Source organism: Porites lutea, chromosome 1, assembly GCF_958299795.1.
Source record: "Porites lutea chromosome 1, jaPorLute2.1, whole genome shotgun sequence".
In the NCBI taxonomy this organism is placed as follows: Eukaryota; Metazoa; Cnidaria; class Anthozoa; order Scleractinia; family Poritidae; genus Porites; species Porites lutea.
The window spans coordinates 41,999,831-42,025,124 of NC_133201.1; the positions used below are offsets into that span (position 1 = coordinate 41,999,831).

Below are 25,294 nucleotides of genomic sequence, written 5' to 3' on the forward strand. Positions count from 1 at the left end.
GAAACACAATACAACGGAATGTGACATTTGTCCGAGCGCGATATAAAGCCTTCCCGGATCTGCGCGCGCAAATCTTTTTGGCGAGCGACATACACGTGTAGCTTGTGACCTCATGACAAACGACGAGAGCCTTTGATCAGATTTCAGTTATGATGATTTGTTTAATAAACGCAAATAAACCGGAAGTGAGCAGCGAATCATATTGAGTGCTACAAATTTTTTGAATGTCAGACTCTGACACTTGGCAAATAATAACTTCAGCTCATTTTACATGTAGTGCTAGGTGCATGCTGTTTTGAAATTTCGTTTATTCACAGCGTTTCGGGACATGACAGGCGCTGTAAAAGAAATTACGAATCATGCCATTTAGCAGTAGCGTCTTTAGAGTCTGTTGTAACGAGATGAGATGAAAACAGAATTGAATGGCTTAACTTCTTCGGCGGACAGAGCAAAAATGGATGACGAATCTCGCGAGCGAGCTAATGGTTTTCTGCCCGCGGGAGTCGCTCAAGTACCAAAAGAAGAATTACAAAGATATCTTAAATGTAAGCGTATCGGAAATTACCTGCTTGGAAAGACGATCGGGGAAGGATCGTTTGCGAGGGTAAAGCAAGGATTTCATGTTCTGACAGGAGAAAAGGTAAGATATATAACTAAGGACGGCTCCTTTGGCGACGCGAATATCCAGTGAAATATATTAGGTCGACTCGTGGTCATTCCCTTGCAACATTCGAACAGTACGCAATGTTTTACCATCACTGAAGACTTCCCAGTCCTGTGGAAAGGAATGAGCTGTTTATGATTTGCCGAACTCAACGTTAATACAAGGTAAAAATAAAGCGTTATCTTGAACTAACCTTGGCAACAAAAATTTGTCACATAGCTGCCCGGCTTAGCGTTTGTCGCCAATTTAATTAGAGTGCAAGGTACGTGAAAATTATTATTAGCAGTCATTATTTCATTTGTGTTCATAGCCTATGATATGGCATGTTTCACGCAATGTTTTTTTGCTGTTTTAAGTCATTTTTGGAAATACGTTACACGTTACTCACGCACAAGTTACCAAAACGTATTGTCTGCAAATTTGCCCTCTTCCAGTGCAGTTTTCCAACTTACGTATTCGTGCGCATTACCCTGCTACATAAATTAAGAAATTAAGCCATTAAAAACGTATTATCACGCGAAAAACATCCAAATTTGTTCACAATTTTGATTTATAGTTCGCCATTTTATAAAACCAATATATCAGTCTCACATATTTCAGGGTGATTTTTCAACTTCCGTTTTTGACGAGTAGCTACTTAACCACGCTTTGAATATGCTTATAAAGCTAACCTTAAACCATTTTTCACGTCAGGATTTCTGCTGCTAGTTAAAGAAGCTTTGGGGAAAAAAAAAACATGCGAGTAGAGAGCAAACTGAATCACCGCTGTTGTAACAGAGGATTAGATAACTCCGTGGGTGATATTTTTAGTTGAGATTTTTGGCGCGCCAATCATGTTAGCCTGCCTTCGTTTATGTTATTCCAGTGGGTTTCTCTTTCAATAACAGAAAGCCATAAACTATGTACATAAAACTGTTTTATTTAAACAAAAGCATTTTACGGTGAAAAGCCTTAGATGGTGTTGACTTTTCTATTGAACAAAAGTACAATTTAATTACTGTTCGTAATATTGGGTTTCTTCTTTTTAAAATTCCATAGGATTATTTCGCATACCTGAGTGTTTTAGCTTTCTCTTTTTGTTTTTGGGCGATTTCAGCGATATAAAATTCGCTATCAAATTAAATCAAAAACAGCGGAAAATTGTGCAACTGCGGAAGAGTTGTTCAGGATCTATATAATGATATTATTTCATTCCCTGTATTCTGTATTGGATGTGGTGGAATGAGGAAAATATCATTTCCGATCATTTCTGATCGTTGAGCAATTTATTTATCTGAGTGATCGCAACAACTTTGTTGCGTGTAGTGAGAACATGGCGATGCTTCGTAAAGATTATCTAATTCAAGCAACCCCATTGCAACATACTGGGCTATTGACAAGTGTTTATGTTCTTTTTAAAACATCGTAAATAAGAATAACCAAAAACGAAGAAAATATAGAAATATAATGGTAATCATATTAACAGTAATTTAAAACCCTAGGGGAAGTTTTAAGTAAGAAAATGTTCCAACTATTACAAGTTTAACACGTTTTAACTCTTCAAAAACTTTGACAGACCGACTGAATACTTGTTAGCACTGAAAGCTGAGTTCTACCGGGCCTTTCTGGAAGCTGTTTGATATTGCCCCTCTTTTTGTACCGTTCAAAGCGATAGATGATGATCAGTACTAAAAGTAAATTCAACAATGTTGTTCTTCTCAAGAGCTTTTAGGCTTTATAAACGGCATACGAATTCTCTTAAGTACTCTAGGGCTTAGGAATTTACCGAGTTTCGTGCAGTTAGTAGAATGTAGTAGAATTATGTCAGTTATGGCTCTAACTCGCCTCGGTACTCAATTTATGTGATCATGTGGAGTATATATTGCGATATGCGGTTTCAAGCTGAGGTGGTGAGTATTGAAATGTTAGGATTCCACTCATTCTCAATACCATGGAGTACTGCAAATGTACGTGCACTTAATACACGTCCTCTGGGAGAAATTATATGAAAAAGTGTTGGAGGAACTTTTTTATGAGGACTTTCACGATCTTCTTCAGCAAAAGCGGAATAGGGCTTATTCTTCTTTTACTGCTTTTATTCGTCACCGCACCTTAGTTTTATAGTTGACCAGCAACCCATACCACCTGTGGTGACCAGCAAACTTATCTTTTTAACCCACGTGTAACCAATCCCCGCTTTATACCCGCATAACCCTATTCAGACCGGGGGAGTTTTGAGGTGCCCCCTCGCTATATATAAAGTTGAATAACTTCACAACCGTTCAAGCTAGGACCAAATTTTCCTAAAATTTATCTGGGAACATTTTAATGTCGTTGTGACGTGTAGGTCAATATTTATGTTACCATGGTAACCGAGTTTTGACAGCCATGATTTTCAAAATTTGCATTTTCTCCAAAAAGTATGTGTTATTTCTATTTTACTGATTGAATTATTAAATTAAACTTAATTTAACTTAATCATCAAAGTTATTGTAACTTTTAATGAAATCCAGGCTTGTTAGTGACTAGTTTGCGAAAAAACATGAGCTTAATATGACCAAAAGGCAGATGCTGAAATAAATTTTTAACAGTGTTCATTTCTCTCAAAATCTGACATTTTGCTAATTTCTTGCTTCCTAAGCATCCCTTAATTTATACCTCGATTTATACTAGTTTTAAGTAACATAGAATACATTTAAATAATTCAAAATGGCAGCAGAGTGTATCAACCTCGTCGTCAAGGATATTACTGAGGGTAATACAGGGTTGAAACTTAACAAAAATGAGCTAAAACGGCTTTTGGAGTTTGTTACCAAAGAAACTCACTTCCTATTCAAAGGTGCTTTCTACGACCACTTGGATGATGTAGCCATGGGCTCCCCCTTGTCCCTGTTCTCCCAATCTCTTATATCTTAAATTAATAAGAAACATCAACTGCATGGATCTACTCGGGAACAGCTAAGAATCGTTAGAAACAAAGATAGAAGTAATTTCCTGTAAATTTTCGGCCAAAAGTCAAGGTAAGGGTGAATCATGGTTGAAACATAAAACCATGCAATATCCTCATGTGTAAACACTGAGCTTTAACGTGTAGAAACCATGCAATCACAAATCACCTGTTTCACACTGAATTCGTGACAGGAGAAGTACCTGTTGAGCAAAGTGAGGTGACCAGGTTAACGGTACAAGAGCAGTGAAATAACAGAATTAAACAGCTAAAATAAATTGATCAGAATGACTAAACTGACTTGAAGCGATCGCCTCGAGTGGTTAAGGTAATCCTTTCTTTCACCATTTTCCTAAAAAAATACAAGGGGAATTAACTGGAACGCAAGTATCTTTTTCAAGTTAGGAGAGGTTTTGGAGTGATCAGCATCAGTTATTCTGAGAGAACTAAGCACTGCAAAGGGAGTGTCAACTTATTCTCCTCTGCAACAATTACCCGCAATTACCTATACTAAGATATGTTTCACTTGAAAAAAGACCCAAATACCAGATAAAGCTCTCGTTACAATTTCTCATTCAAAACAAATGTACTTCGAGCAAAATTTATCGCCAGTCTCTTGTAGCTCAGTGGTAGGGAATCTGGACTACAGTGGAGGTCAAAAGTGTTGGGAACTTTCCGGTGATATTAGTAAAACTAGCGACCCCTCCCCTGCCCTCCCACTCCAAACAAAGTTGATTTTCGAGGACGATGGGTGGAAATGAGTACTTTTTTGGCCACAACATTGCTGGGGGAGTGGGGGTACGACGGGATGAAGCCAAAGTAGATCAAAAAATTGTCACTAGGAGCAGAGGCTATCTAACAGGCTTTTTCACACAATCCCAAGTTCTTTGATCCCCCATTCATACAATTCCTATATTTTATGATACGGACACCTTTTTTATGAAACGTGAAACAGATGCTATAAACCCCAAGCTTCATAAATTTCTACTACTCTGATAATACTGACATCTCTATAATGCTGACACTCCATTGTGTCACTTTGATGTCCTCAAGGATGTGTGATGGGGCCGGGCCGGCGCGTAGTGTCCTTCCTAGATGGGGGCATTCGGTAGAGGCCTTATAGGTAGAGAAACGGGCATAAGAAGGGCTAAGCTTTGTTTAAGGCAGTACGTTGCCTGTGGATAACTCTTTCCCGCGTGTTTCGTAGGTGGCTGTAAAGATCATAGATAAGAAGCAAGCGCACCAAGATAAGTACGTGGCTCGAAATATGCGTCGAGAGGCGAAAATTATGCAGATGATTCGACATCCCAATATTGTTCAGCTGCTTGAAGTAGTGGAAACAGAACACAGGTTAGTAATTTTGTAACCAGAAAGGTAAATTTCATATTAAGGAAGATATGTCGTTTCGGTTGGTTACTATTATTTATTTTACTGTTTTGTCACTCACTCACTCACCCACACATCTTTGTTTTCGACAAAATATTCGATCAGCATTCTTCTGCTAGAGTTTTCGGCCAGTCAGCCCCTGTTCCCAGGTCCCCCCGCCCGGCACATGCGTGCATGGGCATTCAGGAGGTTGATTTGCGTTACCAGGCAACTACCGAAAAAACGCCATGGACTATACATGAAGTTGTAATAACCGTTACGGAATATGATAAATATCTTATTTGTGAGTCTAATTTTAGCCGATGCCAGAATGAAGGCTTCGCCGCCAAAACTCTCATACGCGCAAAAGCAATTCCGCAAGGTAGGCAGTACATTTAGTACCCAGTTTGAGACGCTGTTGTTGCCTCAGGAGCTACTTTAAAGATAAAATAGAAAAGAGACGGCGTGTTAATGAAGAAGTGTGCCGGGCGCTTCCATATCCTGACACGCTGCTTGGAGATTAATTATTCATTCAGCCTTAGCTTATCTACTCTTAAGTGTTAGCTTGACTGGTTCGAGCTACAACAAGTTCATAGCCTGTGAGCAGGCTCGCTTGTGCTTTTGTTTGAAGAGAATTTTAACGTCAGAGCAACCAGCGCGGGAGGAAAAGTCTTCTATTCTTCTCGCCGGCTTTAATTGCTGGCTCTGCACCCTCAAGGGTTAGCTTGACTGGTTTGAGCTACAACCGGTGCATATCCTGTGAGCAGGCTCGCTTGTGCTTTTGTTTGAGCAAACTTTTAACCGAACTCGCACAAGTGAGCCTGCCCGAAGGCTTGCCTGTGCATTAAGGTACTGTGTATATCGCTCCAATGTACAGGTATTACCTGATCACAGAGTTAGCAGCTGGGGGAGATCTTATGGATTACATCTGTTACCGCAGAAAGCTTGGTGAGGTGGAGGTTAGAAAGTTCATTCGACAAACTGTTTCTGCAGTGCGTTATCTTCATCAGGGAGGGATACTTCACAGGTAAGATAGAAAGACGTGTAAAACGTCTCTGTAATAGCATTTCCATGGATAGTGATAAACAACATGACAAACAAATATTGGAAACCTTCCCAACTGGCGGTAGGAAAGCCAGTTGGCCATTAACAGCATGGTCTAGGAATCGGAATTATATCGAGAAACCAATCCAGGCTGTGGTCTTTGAACGCGCCTTGAATTGAACTCAGACCTACCAATTCCAAAATCAGAGAGCTGACTAGGACACAAAGAGAATCGAGAAAAACTGCTAGGGTCAAACGTCTCTTATCAGTTTGTTGGAAGTTGCACTTTTCCATGAAAACATGTTGCCAAGAAAAAATTGATAAGGGCAGGTGGGATGGTAAGCCCGATTTCTAACTGTTGACTGGGTCCGGTTTCTGTCCGCCTTGCCTAAGATCCATCCGTAGTGCGCGAGAAAGAGCGCAGGCGCAGAAAACGACTGGTAATATGGGTATTAAGGGTAATGGAAATGTTTGTCCCGATTTCGAATCACGAGGGGTGAGCATTTTCTGTTTGATTGGGGAATGACGACGACGACAACTGGTAACTAATAGCTACTCACGCTTACGGACGTTCCCACGAAGTCTCTGGCAAGGAAACAAGTCAGAAACGGATCAAGCAGTGAGCCGGTTAACATACGCGAACTCGCCGGCAAGCTAACACGTAGCTGCAAAAACTTTGGGGAAATAATGTAACACAGGTTGTAGGTTGTAATTTTAAATTTTTTGTTCTTCAGGGACTTGAAAGTTGAAAATTTGCTCCTGGACGACGACTACAACATCAAAATTATAGGTAATTCTTAAGGTATTTGGTTGTATTTAGAACTGCGCACAATAAATTAAAACAAAAAATGGCCAGACGGCGGAGGAATGTGGTTCAGTTTCCTGGATACCAGAGGCGCGAAAAATTAGAATGAGTGAACTACCTCTTGCCTTTCCTTCCTGAAAGATAATAGTGAATGTTCCTTTGCTGTGGCTGCTCCGACGGTTTAAACTAAAAATCGGTACTTCTCTTGCCAAGTTTAAAACAGCTTTTAGAACGTTACTGTTCAGGAGGGCTCACAGTGGGCTCGCAGAGGGCTGTTCACAGAGTGCTCACATGATTTTCCCCCTTATTTTCTCTTCCTTTACTACTATTGGCCTTTCCCCCGGGCTTCGCGCCCTTTGGCGAAACACGTAGAGGATTGAATGCCAGTGCTCGATTGGTTTACTGTGCACCTAAGTATTGTCACGTTACTCCTTTGCTAAGAGAACTCCACTGGCTACCAGTGCGCTTGCGCGTAGATTTTAAGATTCTCCTTGTTACATTTAAGATTCTTCACGGTGTTGCGCCTAGCTATCTTAAGGATCTTGTCTCTGTCTTACCGGTCTCACGTTACCAACTACGCCGTAACAATAATGGTATATTGTTAGAAAGAACGAAGAAGACTTTGGGAGATCGCGCGTTATCGATGGCTGCCCCCTTTTTATGGAACAGTCTTCCTCTGCCAATTAGACAGGAAACATCAATCGACTCTTTTAAACGCTCTGTTAAAACATATTTATTTAAAAAGGCTTTTAGTTAGATTATTTATTTATTTATTTTTTATTTTTATTATTTTTATTTTTTTAATATTGTAATGTTAATATTGTAATATTGTAATTTTACCGCGTAATTTTACTGGTTTTAATTTAGTTATTAATAATATTGTAATGCGCTTTTGTATATTTTTATAGAAAAAGCGCAATATAAGTATTAAATATTATTATTATTATTATTATTGTCTAGTATAGATGTTGTAAGTCCAATACTCGTTATCAATATACGAAATAGGTTTCATAACTTGTATTAATATTATCTAATAGATTTTGGTCTCAGTAACACGATGTTCGCCCAATTGTCTGATGGTCATTCTACTCGGGAATTTCTCAAGACTCAATGTGGTTCACCAGCATACGCTGCTCCAGAAATCTTGGGTCACAAACCTTACGGACCTGAAGTGGACGTATGGAGTATGTACGTGAACGATTCCTCGCTGTTGATTTTCTTTTACTTTGTTGTTAAGCATCTGGTATCACCCCAGATTATGCAGGGGTGTAGTACCATCATCACAACGTTGCCAAAGTATCGAGATAAGTCAGTTGAAAGTCCTCGGAAGCACTACGTGATCTTTGATTACCGTGATTTCTGCGATTTCTACGACTTGTACGAGTTTTTCCTGCCAGGGAAAGTAATAACTCTATGCTTGTCCACCCTTGGAGATTTCCCGGCGATTAGTCGCAACTTGGTAAAAAAAAACAAACATCGTTAAAAGTAGAAGTCTTGACTTGATCTGTTGAATATGTTTATTTTTTCATCATCATTTGAGCATTTCTTGGGTCATGTTGCCAGGTCGATCAAAAAACTTTCTAATATGTTCAATAGAAAGAGTGGAAGCACTGCGCTTGAGCGCGGTCAAAGTTGAAAAAGTTGTCAAAAAGCTTCAATGCAGTAAAGGAAACGTTGAGATGATTTTGATAGAAGATTCTAAACTCATTTAAACTAAGGTTGCAGTGCAGACGCTTTTTTGGAGAGGGGAAGGGATGGGCCAGCACTAGAATTTGTTCGCAGGTCGCGATGAACGAATCATAGAAGACCGGTAAAAGGGGAGGGGACGGGATAGACGGGACACATTTTCCACCCCTCTTCTCCTCCCCCTCGCCGAAACTTGACCTTTTTTTTTCCTTAATCCCACCCCACTGATTGATCGCACTTACTACTGGTAAATACAAAATAAGATCGACCTTAGGGAGGTTTGTGATCCCGCGAGACTGAGCAACCCCCACAAACCCTTGTTTTCACTAAAACCGCTGGACACAAAACCTCCTCTGGGTCGATGTTACATTGTCACAACCCTTACTTCTCAGCCCAATCAGCTTTCAATTTAAACATGGCGACTGCAGGAAAGAAGAGGGGCTCGCTGGTCTTCGAAGAAAAGCCGGGATATAATTTATCAACAAATTCTATATTTTCCTGTTTTCTTTTTCAGAGGAGTAAACATGTTTGCGATGCTGACAGGAAAGTTACCATACACAGCCGAGCCCTTCCACATCACTACACTTTACAACAAAATGAAGACAAACGACATGAATCCCATTCCTGATCATCTGTCAGCTTGTAAGTTCTTTTGGCTTAATAAGAAAGAGCAGCAGTGTTTCCCCAAGTTGAAGAAACCTTTTCGATAATTGAAAGGGTTTTTTGGACAAAAGTATATGCCACAATTCCAACTGAAAGTCATAAGCATTGCTTAAGTAAATAGAGTGATTTTCATATGACCTTGAAATGAAAACACGCGAACAAAACAGAAGCAACAAACGAACGACAATAGAGCGATTTGATTGGTTTATCGAAAGGGTACAAAAGAGCGTGGCTTTTGGTTGGTTAAGCGAAAGCTTGCGTGAAAATATTTCATGCCCGAGAACTTTCCAGAATTCAACCGATACTTCGCTTTGACGTCATACCGCAACACGATTGGCCAATCGAACAATGCCTTCTCCACATTAGGGATTCTTTGGCGGGAAAACAAAGAGTCCATGTTTTGATCTTTTCATCCATTGGCTGATAAAACAAATAACGAACACTTACCAAAACCATATTTCAAGGTCATACGAAAATCGCTCCATGATCAACAAGCAAGAGAGACTAATGAGACAGAGACGAAATCTTAGGGCGTTGGCAAGGATTTTACTAAAGTTATTTTTAGAGTTTGTACTTACACGGATGTCTTATTCCTGGGACGTCCGCGCATTTTAATCGATTGTTTGAAACGTCATCAAGCTCAGAAGCGACTGCCTGAAGGTAATTAATGCAGAATATTGTAACGGTGAGACACCAAGAGAGTTTGCGGATCTTTCCGGATACCATCTTCCGATTAATTTCAAGTGTTTAATTGCTAAAAATAACTTTGGTGAAATTCGCATATCCCAAGGGCCAGACTGTCCAATTATTCTCTCTTGCAAGAAGTTAATGCTTTTATTAAAGTCGTAACTGAGTCGTCGCTCACGAGAACTTAAAAAGAAAGGAAAAGGCCTGCTCATTATTTCACAGTAGTGGTCGACTTCGGGAACAGTTGCTTACAAGTGCTCTTAAGTACAAAGACAAAGTTCCAACAAGCTATCACAATGCTGATCGTAACAAGAGCCGGTGTTGCCCGCGAGAGTGGTCTCGCAAGGAGAACATCGACCATATCATTATTACTTTCTTTAACTCTGATATTACTATTTTTTTAATAGCATGTAAGGACCTTATTCGGCGTTTTCTCACCTTTAACCGCGAGCAAAGGATCACGCTGGTTGAGGCGCTTAATCATGAATGGCTTCGCAAGGGGTTTGATGGTCCCGTTAAGCCAGTTGTCTTCCCGAACTACCCGCGGGAGGAGGAAATGGACAAGAACATCCTCAGGCACATGACAGAGAAAATGGACTTTAATCAGAAGGAAGTCATTGACGCTGTGACGCTAAACAGGTATATCAGGGGCTTGATATTGTGTCGTAATAGTGCGTGAGTATCTCTTGAATTCGGGATATTCACTCGGTATCACCGTTGATCGTTAACAGGTTTTACTCGACGAAGGTATTATTCCGTAAATCCCCTTTCCTCTGGTAGGTGTAATAAGGTATTCAAAAGAAGCTCTTTGTCTACGCCAGAAACGTATGAGCTGAAAGCGCGGTTTCGCCCAGTATATAAACGAATTTGATCTCTCTTAAAGATTTCTAAAAAGGGCTGTATTCGCATGCAAGGCCAAATTAAAAACAAAAATATACAAGCGATTATAAGCCTCCCTGGATATGAGTCCCCCTCTAGCTTACATTGAAATGAATTCGATTTATTATGAAGTTTTGAAGCATAATTAAAAACCAGAAAAAATCAGTAAATGCAAAACGTATTTTGATCAGCACTACTTTAGCTTGATTGAAGCGTTTTTTTCTATTCGGGTTATAAGCCCCCCTGGGATATAAGCCTCTCCGTTTATAAGCCCTTCTAAAACTCCTTATGAGGATGTATAAACCCCCTCGGATATAAGTCCCTCCGTTTGTGAGCCCTCCTAAAACCCCTTACAAAGATGTGTAAACCCCCTCGGATATAAGCCTCTCCGTTTATAAGCCCTCCTAAAACCCCTTACTAAGATGTGTAAACCCCCCTGGGATATAAGCCCCTCTGCTTATAAGCTCTCTTAAAACCCCTTACGGAGATGTATAAAATAACCCACCCCCCCCGGATATAAACCCCTTCGTTTATAAGCTCTCCTAAAACCCCTTACGAAGATATATAAACCCCCTGGGATATAAGCCCCTACGTTTATAAGCTCTCCTAAAACCCCTTACGAAGATGTGTAAACCCCCTCGGATATTAACCCCTTCGTTTATAAACCCTCCTAAAACCCCTTGCGAGGATGTGTAAGCCCAGGGATTATAAGCGGACGCTTAAGGAATGCACTTTATTTTTTTCATTTACACCCTGTTTTCACCCTTGTTAGCCCATCCTGATAATAAAGATTGCATACAACAGCCATGTGTTTTGTTTCTGTCCTCATTGCAGGTCTACCCCAACAGCAACAGTATACCATCTTCTGCAGAGGAAACTGAAAAAATACTACATAAGACACCCAGAAAAAGTTAAACTGATGGCTAACGCTGAAATAACCTCAGCAAACTCCGAGTCAGTTATATCTAAGGATTCCTGTGGAACTCCACAAGAAAAGGAAAATAAAAATATAGTAAAAAAGAGGCATGAATGTACTGTAGCTACAGCGGTGGTTTGTGATTTTAACGCTAACGAAGAAAAAACACAAAACGGACACAAAAAATCGGACTCTACGAAGTTAGGCGTTCTACTGAACCGCAATCGCCTATCCTCTGCGAGTTCAGAAAATCTGTCAGCACCAAACGAAAAACTTCCAGAAGGCAAAAACGGATCAATGGGTGATGCTGACTCCGCCAAACTTGAAAACGAGACAGAACACCCTGACAAGCCAGAAACTTGTAACATTTTCAGCAATGCGGGAATTGAAATATCCAGAAAGGACTCTTGTAATTATTCGTCTGTTGAGGTCATGGCGGTCAAAGGTCGTAGCCTGTCACTGAACTTGTCGCATATTTCGGTCGAAAGCAAAGCGACTGGAGACGAACTGAAAGACGCTTCAGCCGTGAAGTTAAATGAACGCGGTGGACGAGAAAATGAAGAAAATGGAAAGAAGGATAAGACGGGATCTCCTCGATTTTCAGAGGCAATGCCCGCTCTAACCAAGGACAACAGAACACAAAAATCACCAAGAAATGCAGTTCCTAGTACACCATCTAAAGTCGGCAAAGTTTCTGTCTTTAATTCCAAGGTTATTTCGATTCCACTGCAGCATAAAAAACAGGATTCGGCAGCAGAGAAGGTAGTTACATATAGAATAATCTTCTAGCAGTCCCTCGGGATGATATCTGGGGCGAACATGTTATGTGTGAGCAAGAGAGGCAAACGCGCGTATCATGCTCGATCGTCCGCGTCACAGGAGCCTATATACAGATAAAACAACCTACAATAATGGTCAAAAGTCCTTGGGACAGTACTGCAGTATTCATATTTTTCTGTCATTTCTCGGTTCCCTCGTAAAACAGTGCATCCTTTTCGAAATTCTCTAACTTACAGTTCTCCCTCCCCCCACCCTATACAAAGTTGAAGCTCGGAAAAAATTCTGGATACACGTGTCCAACATTGTTTGTGGGGTGAGGGGAGGGGTTGGACCTGTGTGAATTGGAAAACGCCCCAGCAACGCAAAAGTGTCCCAAGACGTTTGTCTATGATTGTAGCTTATGATTTGCTCCACTGGGAGCGGTTTAACTTTTAATATTCTGTGATGGACTACGCTGAACTGTTCACAAATGCAAATTACTGTCCTGCAGTTGCCAACGGAAGAAAATCTATTCTTAGTAGTGAACAAGGTCAAACCACACAAACAGGTGAAGAACACAAGAAAAGCTTACCGTCCAGAGCAACGGGTCTATTGGAAGGCCCCTAGCATGGTGGTGCTTTCACTCGAGTTTGGGCCTGAACCCCTACCCTTTACCCCCGCCCCCCCTCCCCTCCCCTGCTGAAACATGTTGGTATCCAACCATTTGTAGTGGTAAGCGGGCTGCAAGTGACAGTTAGCCTTAATTATGGTTACTCTTCGTCATTCATCACAGACTCAAAAGCTGGAACCATCTTAGATCAGAAGCCCAGTTAGATAACCACTCAGACTTACTTTTCGATAGTTTTCATTTAAAAGCGCGCACCTTAATTGTTAGAATTTTATCTGCCCAACTATAAATAAGAACCACTACGATAACCCTAGTCGCCAGAGACTTTTCACGCGTGGTCTCCGGTCTCAATCAAGAGGCCCTTACCATGAACCGCAGGAGAAGCTCAAAGTTTAACGAGAACAGTAAATGGCATCGCTCTGTATCAGAGGTTTTTTTTCTCGCGGCTTCCCCGCTCGTGGTTTCGGCCTGCGACCGAGACCGAAAAATCGTGCTGCACGCGAGAAAAAAATCTCTTGTACCCAGGGTAAAAAACCATCCTACAAAACATAAATTAAACTGCAACCAGCAGAGGAAGTAAAGGTAAGCTATCGGGTGAATAGGTTTTTTCGCTCTACATGTCTTTAATTAAACTGTGAAGAATCGACAACTTATTCACATTTTTTTTTTATCTTTACAGGCTAAGTTAAGCCCCAGAAGGTTTTCACTTCCGCAAACCTTCTTTCCCCCCAGGAACCTCGGAACTAGCCAGCAAGGACATCCCGTCACTAATCCCTTCAGTTTTTTATCGTCGTCATCTTCTACGGAAACAAAACGAAAGAACAGACACTCGCTACCGCCTTACGGTTTGTGCTGCCAGTTAACGGCCATTAAGGCGCAGGACGAAGAGAACATAGGAGACGTGTCACGTGATAAAGAAGACAAATCACTTACTGATCACGTGGCTCAGTGCAATGGACTTGATGCTAAGCCTGGGCTCTCGGGAAAAAAATTTCGTTGCTCACCTAAATCTAGCGAGAAAAGTAAACAGCGAAGGAAAACTGTTGCAACTTCGGGGGGAAAAGAATTGCTTAAAAGCATAAACAACACTTTAGGCAAGCTTATGGAAGTTCAAGACAGATCTGAACCGGTCAAAGGTCACTTGTTAAGATCACGGTTACCCCCCACCACGCTCATGGGACGCAAAAGCGATTCGCCCTTAGATGACGTTAAAATATCGTTAATACAGGAGAATGCCGCTGTAGAACGAGTTAAGGAAAAAAGAAATCCTGGGCTGAAGATAAGCTGCAGGGTGAAAGATACCTTATCTCAGATGCCGCAGGTTTTATCAACAACATCACGCAGTGAATCAAACTCTCCGAAAGTAGAAGTCAGAGGCATTCGAAGGCGAAGGAAGGGAACAAATGAAGACACTGTCCCATTGATAGCGAAGAGTGATTCTTTGTCAAGACACGAAGACGCCAAGAATTTACAACGTCACTTACATGATACCACGTGTGACTCTTCTCAAGAGACTGCAGGTGATTGACGTACAAGGCGCGATTCTTTAGAGGAAATCATTTGAATTGCTACGTGGTGGATATACAATAGCATGACATAATTATACGTAGTCGAATCTTTCCTTAGGGACCCCCCTACAATGCTACTTTTCATTTCTATTACGGATAATTCTAGTGGTTCCAATGTTATGACCATACTGACAAATTTCGAATCGTTATACTGCCCAACTACCACTCCCCTAAGCCAAAACTTTGCCCTAAGTGAGAAGCAAGTGCTAACGTTGACGTAAGGGAGGGGTAGGTGGGCAGTTTCCCAGAAACGTATAATGTTCCCAAGTTTCTTACTACCCCTACGCCTCGGTGGACCTCGGTTTGGTCACTTTTTAGGAGATTTTGAATCCGGAAAGTCAAGTGATACATAGCATTCGAATGAATGTTCTCAGATTTATAACCAGTGTAAACGTTGCCTGCCAACCCCAATACTCTTAATACAATAACTCTGGGAAGTTCTCCTCGATCTTGTGTAAACCTGGCCTAAATATGATTATGGCTAGGGATCCTGCTACTGTAGGATCATGAATAACTTAGGGCCTGTTTACATGGAGGTGGGGGACCCTGGGTAGGTGAGGTAACCCACCTCGGTCCATATAATCTCTCAGTTCAATTTGATTACATCATGACATGATAGGTGGATTGACCTGCCACATGTTACCTCACCTATGTGGGGTCCCCCACCTCTATATAAACTGCTAGGTCCATAGAGTAACGGAAAAGTCACACCGTTTTATCTGGAATTTTATAAAATTTCTTGCGAAAGATATTATAGAAAACTGAAGAAATTTTTTTTCGTATTTATAAGGGTTCATGCGCCGAAGAACTTCGACTAGTCAAAGTTACGAGGCTAGTTTAAGAACTTTTAAAATCCTGATTTTATTTTAAAAACAATTAATATGCAAGTTGCAACAATGAAAATTTTTGTCTCCATCTCGAGGAAATTTTTATCATTATAATAATATATTCCTTCCTTCAGAAAAACAAATGATATTTTCAGAGACGCCGTTATGAAATACTGCTTTTGGAATAAAACTGTTATAATGTGCTTCGGTTCCTCTTCTTTTCTGTATTTTCATAATTGAAAGAAAGCAACCATACACTGGCTAGACATTACTGCCAGCGTTCTCTGTGGTCGGATAAATGAAGAAAGGTAGAACATTTCACAGCACTCTCGGGCTCAAAATTACTGATGATACAAGCGCTCAACCGGTCCAGTCACACATGAATCCAGTAAATGGCCTTGTTATTCTGAAGTCTCTCTGTCGCTTAGTGTACAGTACCCTTCCCCAACTGTGTTTGACGTTTCGTAGATAAAGTTTGAATTCTATCGGCGATTCAAGCTTGTTTTTTTGTCCCACGGTTGTAACAATACGATTACTACGATCTTTCACATACATTACCCCTGGAAACATGAGTCTTTCTTTATTCATCTCATAGATATTATTGGTATTAACTATTACCGTAAAATTCCGAAAATAAGCACCGGGGCTTATATTTTTCAAAGGCCCTTTTTGAGGGGATTATTTTTGGAGGGGCTTATATTCGGAGAGGCTTACCTACGGAGGGAAATTTGCGTTTCAAAATCCATTGGGCTTGCCTTATAGTTGGAAGTAAATTTACCGTTTTGGCTTTGTTTTACTTTGTATTTAAGGGCAATTTTCCAAGTACAAGCCCCCCGGGGGGCTTATATTTTGAGGAGCTTATTTTTGGAGGGGCTTATACTCGGAGGGGCTTATCTACGGAAGGAAATTTGCGTTTCGAAATCGATTGGGCTAACCTTGTAGTTGGAAGTAAATTTTTTTTTACTTTGTATTTGAGGGCAATTTTCCAAGTACAAGCCCCCGGGGGGCTTATATTTGGAGGGGTGATTTAACGGAGGGTTTTTGCGTTACGAGTTTGGGAGGCTTATATTTGGAGGGGCTTATACAAGAACGGGCTTATTTTCGATATTTTACGGTATCTTTTGACATACAAGTATTCCCCTCGCAAGGAAAGTATATTTGTGGTCTGTTTGGTGAGCGAAGTGTCGGTATTTTGGCGGCTGGACAAGACCAAACGTAATATGAAGAGATTTTTTGAGTTTACTAAGTTTCGTTGTTACTTAGGCCAAAGAACTGCCATCAGACGAGTTTTACTTTTGGTTACCCGAGAGGGGAAACTGGAATTTACGTTTTTGGAATTTATGTTTTTGACACGGGAGGCAGCAGTAACAACCGTTTTACTACAAGTAAGACTTGAGTTGACAAGGGTTTTCAACATTGGAATGTTGATGATTTGAAAAACCTGACACTGCAATATCATTTGGCCAATGTGCCACAAAGTTTTCACAGGCTTGTCTATCTTTAGATTGATTAGATTGACCGCACCTTTAAATTTGTTAAGACGTTGTGCTAATGCGTTGCCGAACTCATTTCTTAGATTATGAATCTATTAGAATTCAGTTTTATACGACTGAAACCAAGTCAAGCTTCAGTCGAGCATTTGGGAGAGAGCCGACGCTGGGTTTCCTGTTTTGTGCTCTTCATCTCATGTGAGCGATAAAGTCAGTCAATAAAATCACTTTGAGCCTTAGAGAGTCACTCGTCATCTAATAACCTATGTATTTTCTGAGCAAATACCCTCAAAGGATAAGTTTAGAAAACCCATCGAACCAAGGAGTGAAAAGTGCTGCAAATCAAAGTGCACTATGCAACTCATCTTTTGAACAGACACTGACCTGAAATTGTTTCGTATTCATGTGTTGCTATCGTGTTAAAACAATTCTTTCTTTGATTCTCATCCCTTACTACTGTTTAATGAAAGAAAAGGAAGTAGTAATCGATGATCTTTTACTAAATACAAACATTTTGCAGCATGCTTTTAAAACGCGTACTGCAACGTGTTTTTCAGCCTAAGCCTTAAACAAGTCTGACACGCGATACACAAATATCGTTGACCATAAGACGAGGGAAAACAACCTTCTTACAAATTTTCTGGTAAAATTTGCGTGGAAAAAACCACTTTGTTGCAGAAAACCAAAGTCTTTTACTGACATTTTCCGAACTTGATTAAGACAAGTCTCTCGTTCCCATTTTAGCGTTTCTCCCCCCCATTCCTGGTGATCTACCAGCCAAGGATAACAACGTAAAGAAATCATGTTTAAAAACTAACTTTATTGAATTCTGTAAATAAGCAAATATTACTGGTACAGGAATTTTACCGTAAAAGCAAGCCAGATTAAGTAGATATCACAATGTAAAATAACAAATTAAGGCATAAAGTAAACACCTCTGCTTAGCGCTCTACTATTTATACATACTGATACAGTTTGCTAATGACCACAATCGTAGTACTAATTCAAAAAGTTTAAAAAAAGTACTTACATTGAAGCTTTGTGTAATATGACTAATTCCTAGATAAGAAATGAAAACGATTCCTTTTATATTTTTAAACGTGAAGAAATGATAACGAAACTAGCCTACATTTAATTATAGTATCTGACATGATACCATGCATATGTTGTGGTTCAATATTTTATTATTGGTTTAAATTTTATTTTCCGTCGTTTTGGGGTATGATAATGTATGATTGATACTCAAAGTTTTAAACAAAGGAAAATAAAATTTAAACCAAGGAAAAAATTTAACCACACAACAAATATTTACGATCTTTTTATCGAACTTAAGTTGGCAATAAAAGTACGCATTAATGAGCTCCACCTTTTTTAAGAGGGCGAATCTTACTTCTTATGTACCTTGCATTTAAGGTATACGGACATTAAAAAGTGTTTAACAAAGTACATTAAAGGGCATGAAGAGGAATAATATTGTTATTTCGTCGTTGTTGACATTTGAATAACAACAAGAGAGCTTTCCTGAACTCTGGCATTCTTATCGCGTAAACGATGGGATTGACAAGCGAGTTCATAAAATATAGAATCTTTAAAGAATACTCCAAACGAAATGATTCCTGGAGAGAAAGAAATTTCAAACTGGATTGAAAATAAAGAAAACTAGCAACCGCAAATGGTAGCCACATCAGTAAAGATACGATGGTCATTATGAATAATGTTATGGTCAATTTCCTTTGTCTGCTGGCTGCACCATGGTGCGGAGGATGGGCTCCACACAAAAACTTAAGAACAATGCAAGAGTAAGAAACACAGATAACAAATAGACTCAAACAACAGTATGATTGCCATACGTAAAAATGATATGTCCTTTCTTTCCCATAGTTATTAAGTATTAAAATGGCACTTGAAAATATTGTGGCTAAAACCCAGACACCTGCAATTGTTACCCCGCTGACCCAAGTTTTGATGAGACGATGTCTCAAGGGACGAATTGTTGCATGCATCCGATTTAATGAAATTACTGCAAGGTTTGTAAGAGCAGTCAGAGGAAACCAAAAGTAGAAAAAGACAATTATTTTTGACAGTTGCGGGGATAAGTTCATTTTCGCAATATCGCATCTGTATGTGAGTAGGTAATCAAATAGATAAAAGTTAGAAAATCCTCCGACAAAAATATCAGCTACGGTCAGGTTTACTAACTAGGTACATGGCACGAGTGCGAAGACTGCGGTTTTTTATAAAAAGAACGATTGATAGAAGGTTCACTGTTACTATAGCAACAGACACCGTAAGGATTACAGCAAACCAGGTGATGCACTCGAATGAAGAAAGTATCATGGCTTGTTTTCTTTAAGCTTCACACTTTTAATTGTTTTTTTTTCCTTCTGTTGCTCGTGTACCTGAAGAAACAATCGAATAAAGTTTGGTTGGTTAGAAAAGAAAAACAAGGACGTGAACAAAGAAGATTAATGTTAGTTCCTTTTTATATAAATATCAGTAATGAAGATACGTTAACAACAATTCCTCATAAGACACTCACCTCAACTTAAAGTCAGTTTTCAGATACCGTCCCAAATTGAAAGCTGAAGTGTAAAGCCTTGTTTCACCTATGGAAATATCAGCGGCGCGTGAGGGGAGATTAGGATGAATTGGTTTACTAAAAGCTGAGGGAAATAAATATTTAATTTTCAGCTGAATATTTAAAGTGCATATCACCCCAAATAAGAAAAAAATGACGAATTCTACCCGCTTTTAGCTTTAAAATGAGGTATGATTCGTGTGAATCAAATGAAACCAGCGGTCTCCATGCATGGTTGAAAAGTATTAAATTTGCCTTTTTTCGCCGATTTTGGTCAGAGGGCCGAGTAGATATTGCCCGGGGTCGAGTGACGTATTTTGAGGCATTGTTCTTAGCTCCTCCCCGCTGCGACTGCTAGTCAAGGGCAAAGCGTAGAGCTGCTAGAGCGTAGCGTTTAGGTTAGCAAAACAACAACTTCGCACTTGCATCAGGCCTTTTTGTACATTTCTTTGCCGTCACTGCACGACTAAAAGACGCTAATCATCTAATTTCGCGTTTTATCGACATCTTGAACATACGAGGACGAATTTGAATTGGTAAAAAATTCAGATTAATCCAAAAAACAATCTGCGGCATCGTTTATTACAACTTTTCTATTTTTATTCTAGTCAAAAACTAATTTGGGGTGGTATACACTTAAGCTAATAACGTCGGCACTCGACCCACTCGTTCACCTAAGTCATGAGAAATAAATGATCATTTAGAGTTTCTTGATTCAGAGTTTCATGAAAATGACACCCATTTAACCCTTCTAAGACCAGGAAATATCCACATTGAGATCGGAAAAGATACTGCATCGTTTATCTTAAACCTTCTTTTATACCAGACCATACAAAATATAGCCAATCAAAATACAGAAAAACCATTGTATATGTTAGACGGTATTACACCCAATCTTCTCATCGTGCCCTGCAATCTTATTCCCGCCGAAATTTTGTAAGCGGTGACATTTCTTGTTTCTAAAATATTTCAAGTGTTGTTTGAGCCATGTCATTAATTTTGAGGTCGAAAACTCAGCTTCGAAACTGATGTGTTCGCTATAACGAGATTCCGTTATTTTCCTGTTAAGCCTGGTTCTCATATGCCGCCGATGCACCTGCGACATGACCGCCGGTACTGCCAGGGGTACTGTTCCGAAATGAGAACAGAAGTGGCCGGCAGCATTGGCCATCCCAGTCTTGTGAAGTGCGAAGTTGTCTCAAGTTCAACTTCGCAGGCATGCCGGCAGTAAAGCTCTGCGATGGCTCCAGGTGCCAGCGGCGCACATTCTCATTCGTCCGAGAAGTAGCCCAGGTGGTACCAGCGGTTACTTCGCAGATACATCAGCAGCATATAAGAGCCAGGCTTTACTGGGGAAAAAAACTGATTGTTCGTTTTGCCGACGACTTCGTTAGATCGAGCTTTCATTGTATTTTTAAGAAACTAGGCTCTAAGGTTTTTATCCAAAAAAAACTTTTGATGCCGAACAGCGAGTGGTCAAAGAGGAACTTTCAAAGTCATAGTTTTTCTACGTTCGTGCAAACTATCACGTATTTCTCACTGATGAATATATGAAGAGGACCCAAGTTATTTTCAGCTCGGCCAATTCTTGTATTCAAACACTTTTCATTAACATAGTAAGGAGGAGAGAAACAACAGTCTACTTGAAACAACTTACATCTGTCACATGAAAAGATCTGAAGGTCCACTGTCGTTCTTCGTTAGTATAAAGTCAAGTCCCTTTATAGTGGACACTGTAGGGACCTCAAGTTAATGTAGTTTATTTCAGTCAAACGTCTGTAATTTGTTTTTGCCGTGGATTTATAAGCTAATGTACGTTTTAAGTAGGTGTTCGTTATAGCGGGGTGTCCGCAAGGCGAAAGTTGGCTGTATATAACTAACCTTTCACAAATTGCTTTACTTCATGGATGTCTCCTCTGACGAAGCGGCAAAAACATATATTTGGAAAATATCAGTTCGGCTTGCAGGTTACTCCGGTGAAGAATTAACCTGCGTCGCAGACACTCTAAACCGCCTGTTTACAGCGCCTATACCAATGGTCTGGACGATGAGTGGGCCGGCTGCAACGCAGTCAAGCGAAGAGTATTCTTACCTCGACTTATTGCGGTCTGGCGACCCACCTTGTTTTGCGAAACATTTAAATGAAAAGCCTCAAATACAGTAATTGTCTTGCTCATAAGTTTTTTTCCCATTACTTTGTATACCAACCATGGTTAACAAAATATTGCTGAATTCGGCAACTTTTTTGTTAATTTAAACTTCCTCTTGCACTCAGCAGCCCACCACAAATCAACCTTTATTTAATCGACACATTACAATGATTATTTCGCCGCGGTCCATCATTCGAGCACTAATTAATAAAACACGAGATCGCCGTATCGTTAAATTCTATTTTATTTACTTGCCTCCCTAAGAGGTTCCGTTAAAACATTATTTGTTCTGAAAATGTGTGATGAAAGTATGCCAAGTAAAACAGAAGTGCGAGGTAGTAAAATAAAGAACACCGTATACTACAGATACTGCGCAATTCAGCGAAGGAAGAATTCGTTGGTCTTACAAGGTCAGTTGATGGTTTCAGTGCACTACACCTGCCTTCAGACGTACTTTTCAGAATAATTACTCGCAATTGCCATCTATATCAGTTTTTATTTTGTTCTCCTCAGAAGAGCAACTGAAAAATATGCATTATTCAGTGAGCGGATCCAGGGAAGGAGCCCGAGGGGCCCGCTCCCTCCTTATTTTTAGACCAAACTGAGGCCCGAAGGGCCGAAAAAATTGTTTTTTGATATTGTACAAGTATCAAAATGGCAGTTGTTAAAAATGCAGCCAAAACCGTTAAAAATTGTCAGTGCTCCGTAGATCCATTTGTAATGACGCGATGCATGAAGACCAAGAGATAGCCTGCGAGCAAGCTCTCCTATTTGGGTGAGTGAAACGAGTCTCGCGAGAACGCGCGAACGAGCGGCGAAGCCGCGAGGGGCAGAGGAAAGGAGAGCTTGCAACGATGTCTCATAAAATTTCATTTGTCCTTCGCCCAGACGAAGGGAAATGCAATTGGCTCTTTCCTTGCCCCTCGCTCGCGCGTTCTCGCGAGGCTCGCTTCCCTTGCCCAAATAGGAGAGCTTGCTCACAGGCTAACCAAGTGAGAATGATTATTCTCTCTTGATGAAGACACGGATTGTTGCATGCCGCATCCGATGAACGGACTGCAATGTTTGTTAGAGAGGCCTGAGAGGAAACCAAAAATAAACAAGGCTATTTTTATTTGCCAGTTCCAGGGTTATAAAGTTTCTTTTTTTAATGTCGCAGTCGCGGAGCCGGTTTCTGAATAGAAAAAGGTTGGCAAGAGAGGCAAACGCGCGTACCATGCTCGATCTACCGCGCGACAGCAGCTTATATACAGATAAAACAACCTACAATCCTGGGCAAAAGTCCTTGGGACAGTACTGCGATATTCATATTTTTCTGTCATTTCTCGGTTCGCTCTTAAAACAGTGCATCCTTTTCGAAATTCTCTTGCAGTTCTCCCTCCCCCCCACCCTATACAAGGATGAAACTCGGAAAAAATTCTGGATACACGCGTCCAACATTGTTTGTGGGGTGAGAGGAGGCGTTGGACCTGTGTGAATTGGAAAACGCCCCAGAAACGCAAAAGTGTCTCAAGACTTTTGTCCATGATTGTAGCTTATGATTCGCTCCACTGGGAGCGGTTTAACTTGTAATATTCTGTAAAGGACTACACTTAACTGTTCATGAGTGCAAACTGCTGTCCTGCAGTTGCCAATGGAAGAAAAACTATTCATAGTAGTGAACAAGGGCAAACCACACAAACAGGTGAAGAACACAAGAAAAGCTTACCATCTTGACCAAATACTGGGAGAGTTTCTGAGATGATACTGATACGGGTTTATTGGAAGATCCCTAACATGTTGGTGGCGGGGTCACTCGAGTTTGGGCCTGAGTCCCTACTCTTTACCCACCATCGTTATACTGCCCACCTACCACTCCCCTAAGCCAACATTTTGCCCTAAGTGAGAAGCAAGTGTTAAGATTGGCTTAAGGGAGGGGTAGGTGGGCAGTTTCCCAAAAACGTACAATGTTCCCAAGTTTCTTACCACCCCTACTCCTATGACGGTGACGCCTCTACGAGGCGGATATCTGGGAGTAATTACCATTTGCACGTGAAAACCGGAAATGGCCATTGGAAAATCCAACGATTCGCGCCATTCCGTTTGAAAAGCGTCATAAAATATGGCACTTTTTTTAACACTGCAGTTTTTCTTTCTTTTTTAGTGTTTTAAGCTGATTAGGCAAAACCTTGCAGAGGATTCTTCTCTCATAAATTCAAATTTAATCTTGGTATGTTTATACTGAAGATATTCAACTGATTTGTTGTGTAAATGGTAAGTACCCCTTCGTTTGCCTTTTTTGTTGGATGTTTTAAAACTCGCTATACAGAACACGATAGACTTTATTCATACAAAGCGACGTACTAGGAGAAGGGGGACCAAGGGTCCTCCATGGAAGAATTTTTTCACGAATCCGGAACATTTCGCTGGCACCAGATTTTTTTAGCTGTTCAGGCGCAGATGTTAGGATCCGAAATAAAAACGCCTCGGTGGACCTCGGTTTGGTCGCTTTTTAGGAGATTTTGAATCCTGATTTTCAAGTGATACTTAGCATTCGAATGAATGACCTCAGATTTATAATCAGTTTAAACGGTGCCCTGCCAACCCTAATACTCTTAATGCAATAAATCTGGGAAATTCTCCCCTTCTGTAAACCTGGCCTAAATGTGATTATGGCTAGAGATTCCGCTACCCGAAGTTCATAAATAACTTAGAGTAATGGAAAAGTCACGCCGTTTTATCTGGCATTTTATAGAATTTCCTACGAAATATATTATAGAAAACTGAAGAAATTTTTCTTCGTATTTATATTGGTGCATGCGCCGAAGAACTCCGACTTGTCAGAATAACGAGTCTAGTTTAAGAACTTTTATAAAAAAAATTATATATGCAACTTTTAATAATGAAAATTTTTGGCTCTATCTCGAGGAAATTTTTATCATTGTAATAATATATTACTTCCTCCAGAAAAACAAATGATATTTTCAGAGACGCCGTTATGAAATACTGCTTTTGGAATAAAATCGTTATAATGTGCTTCGGTTCCCCTTCTCTGTATTTCTAATTGAAAGAGGGCGAGGACTTTGCAGTGAAACCACTCGCCTGCGGCTCGTGGTTCCACTTGAGTTTTAAACATTTTATGACGTCATTTCTATGGTGTATAAGAGTGTAGACCATGGAAAATTGTGGTCGATTTGTTAAATAGCCCATCCTCGAAATTACTAGCTAATTCTGATCCAAGCAGTATGTAGTAACCATGAATGAGAGCCCTCGCCCAGTCTTTTGGGATTTTCTATTACATTATCACTCGGATCTGTGCCTAAGAACTGGGAACCAGCCTAGCGCAATGACAAATCTACTGCGTTGTTTGTACTAATTAACTTCAGTTCCTTATTAAGAAATAGGGTGGTTCTGAGAAGTAAATCACGTTGCCATCAACATCGCTGAATTAACTGTTACTTCCAGTTTAAAACCATCCTTCATTTGTTTTCGATTGTTAGAAGACTACGCGTTGCCTTGAAGAACATACACGGCAAAACTTCAACGGGTGCTAACCTGAAGTAAGGCCTTTTACCTTTTTAAAAATATGCCTTGAGGCTACCAAATTTGTATTGCTGGAAAATTCCTTAAATAGTCTTTGTTTAAGCTCCCTAATTTTAAACACGTTTCGCTCCTTATTC

At 40.3% G+C, this 25,294-nt stretch overlaps 1 protein-coding gene across 1 annotated transcript; it reads left to right on the forward strand.

The window, feature by feature from the left end:
* Positions 1 to 217: 217 nt before the first annotated feature.
* LOC140951396 (uncharacterized) lies at positions 218 to 15,620 on the forward strand. The gene is made up of 9 exons (XM_073400640.1): positions 218 to 640; positions 4,798 to 4,940; positions 5,833 to 5,982; positions 6,734 to 6,789; positions 7,842 to 7,992; positions 9,005 to 9,132; positions 10,248 to 10,479; positions 11,554 to 12,397; positions 13,702 to 15,620. The coding sequence occupies exons 1-9, from the start codon at positions 407 to 409 to the stop codon at positions 14,548 to 14,550; spliced, it is 2,787 nt and encodes a 928-aa protein (XP_073256741.1). The 5' UTR covers positions 218 to 406; the 3' UTR covers positions 14,551 to 15,620.
* The last annotated feature ends 9,674 nt before the right edge of the window (positions 15,621 to 25,294 follow it).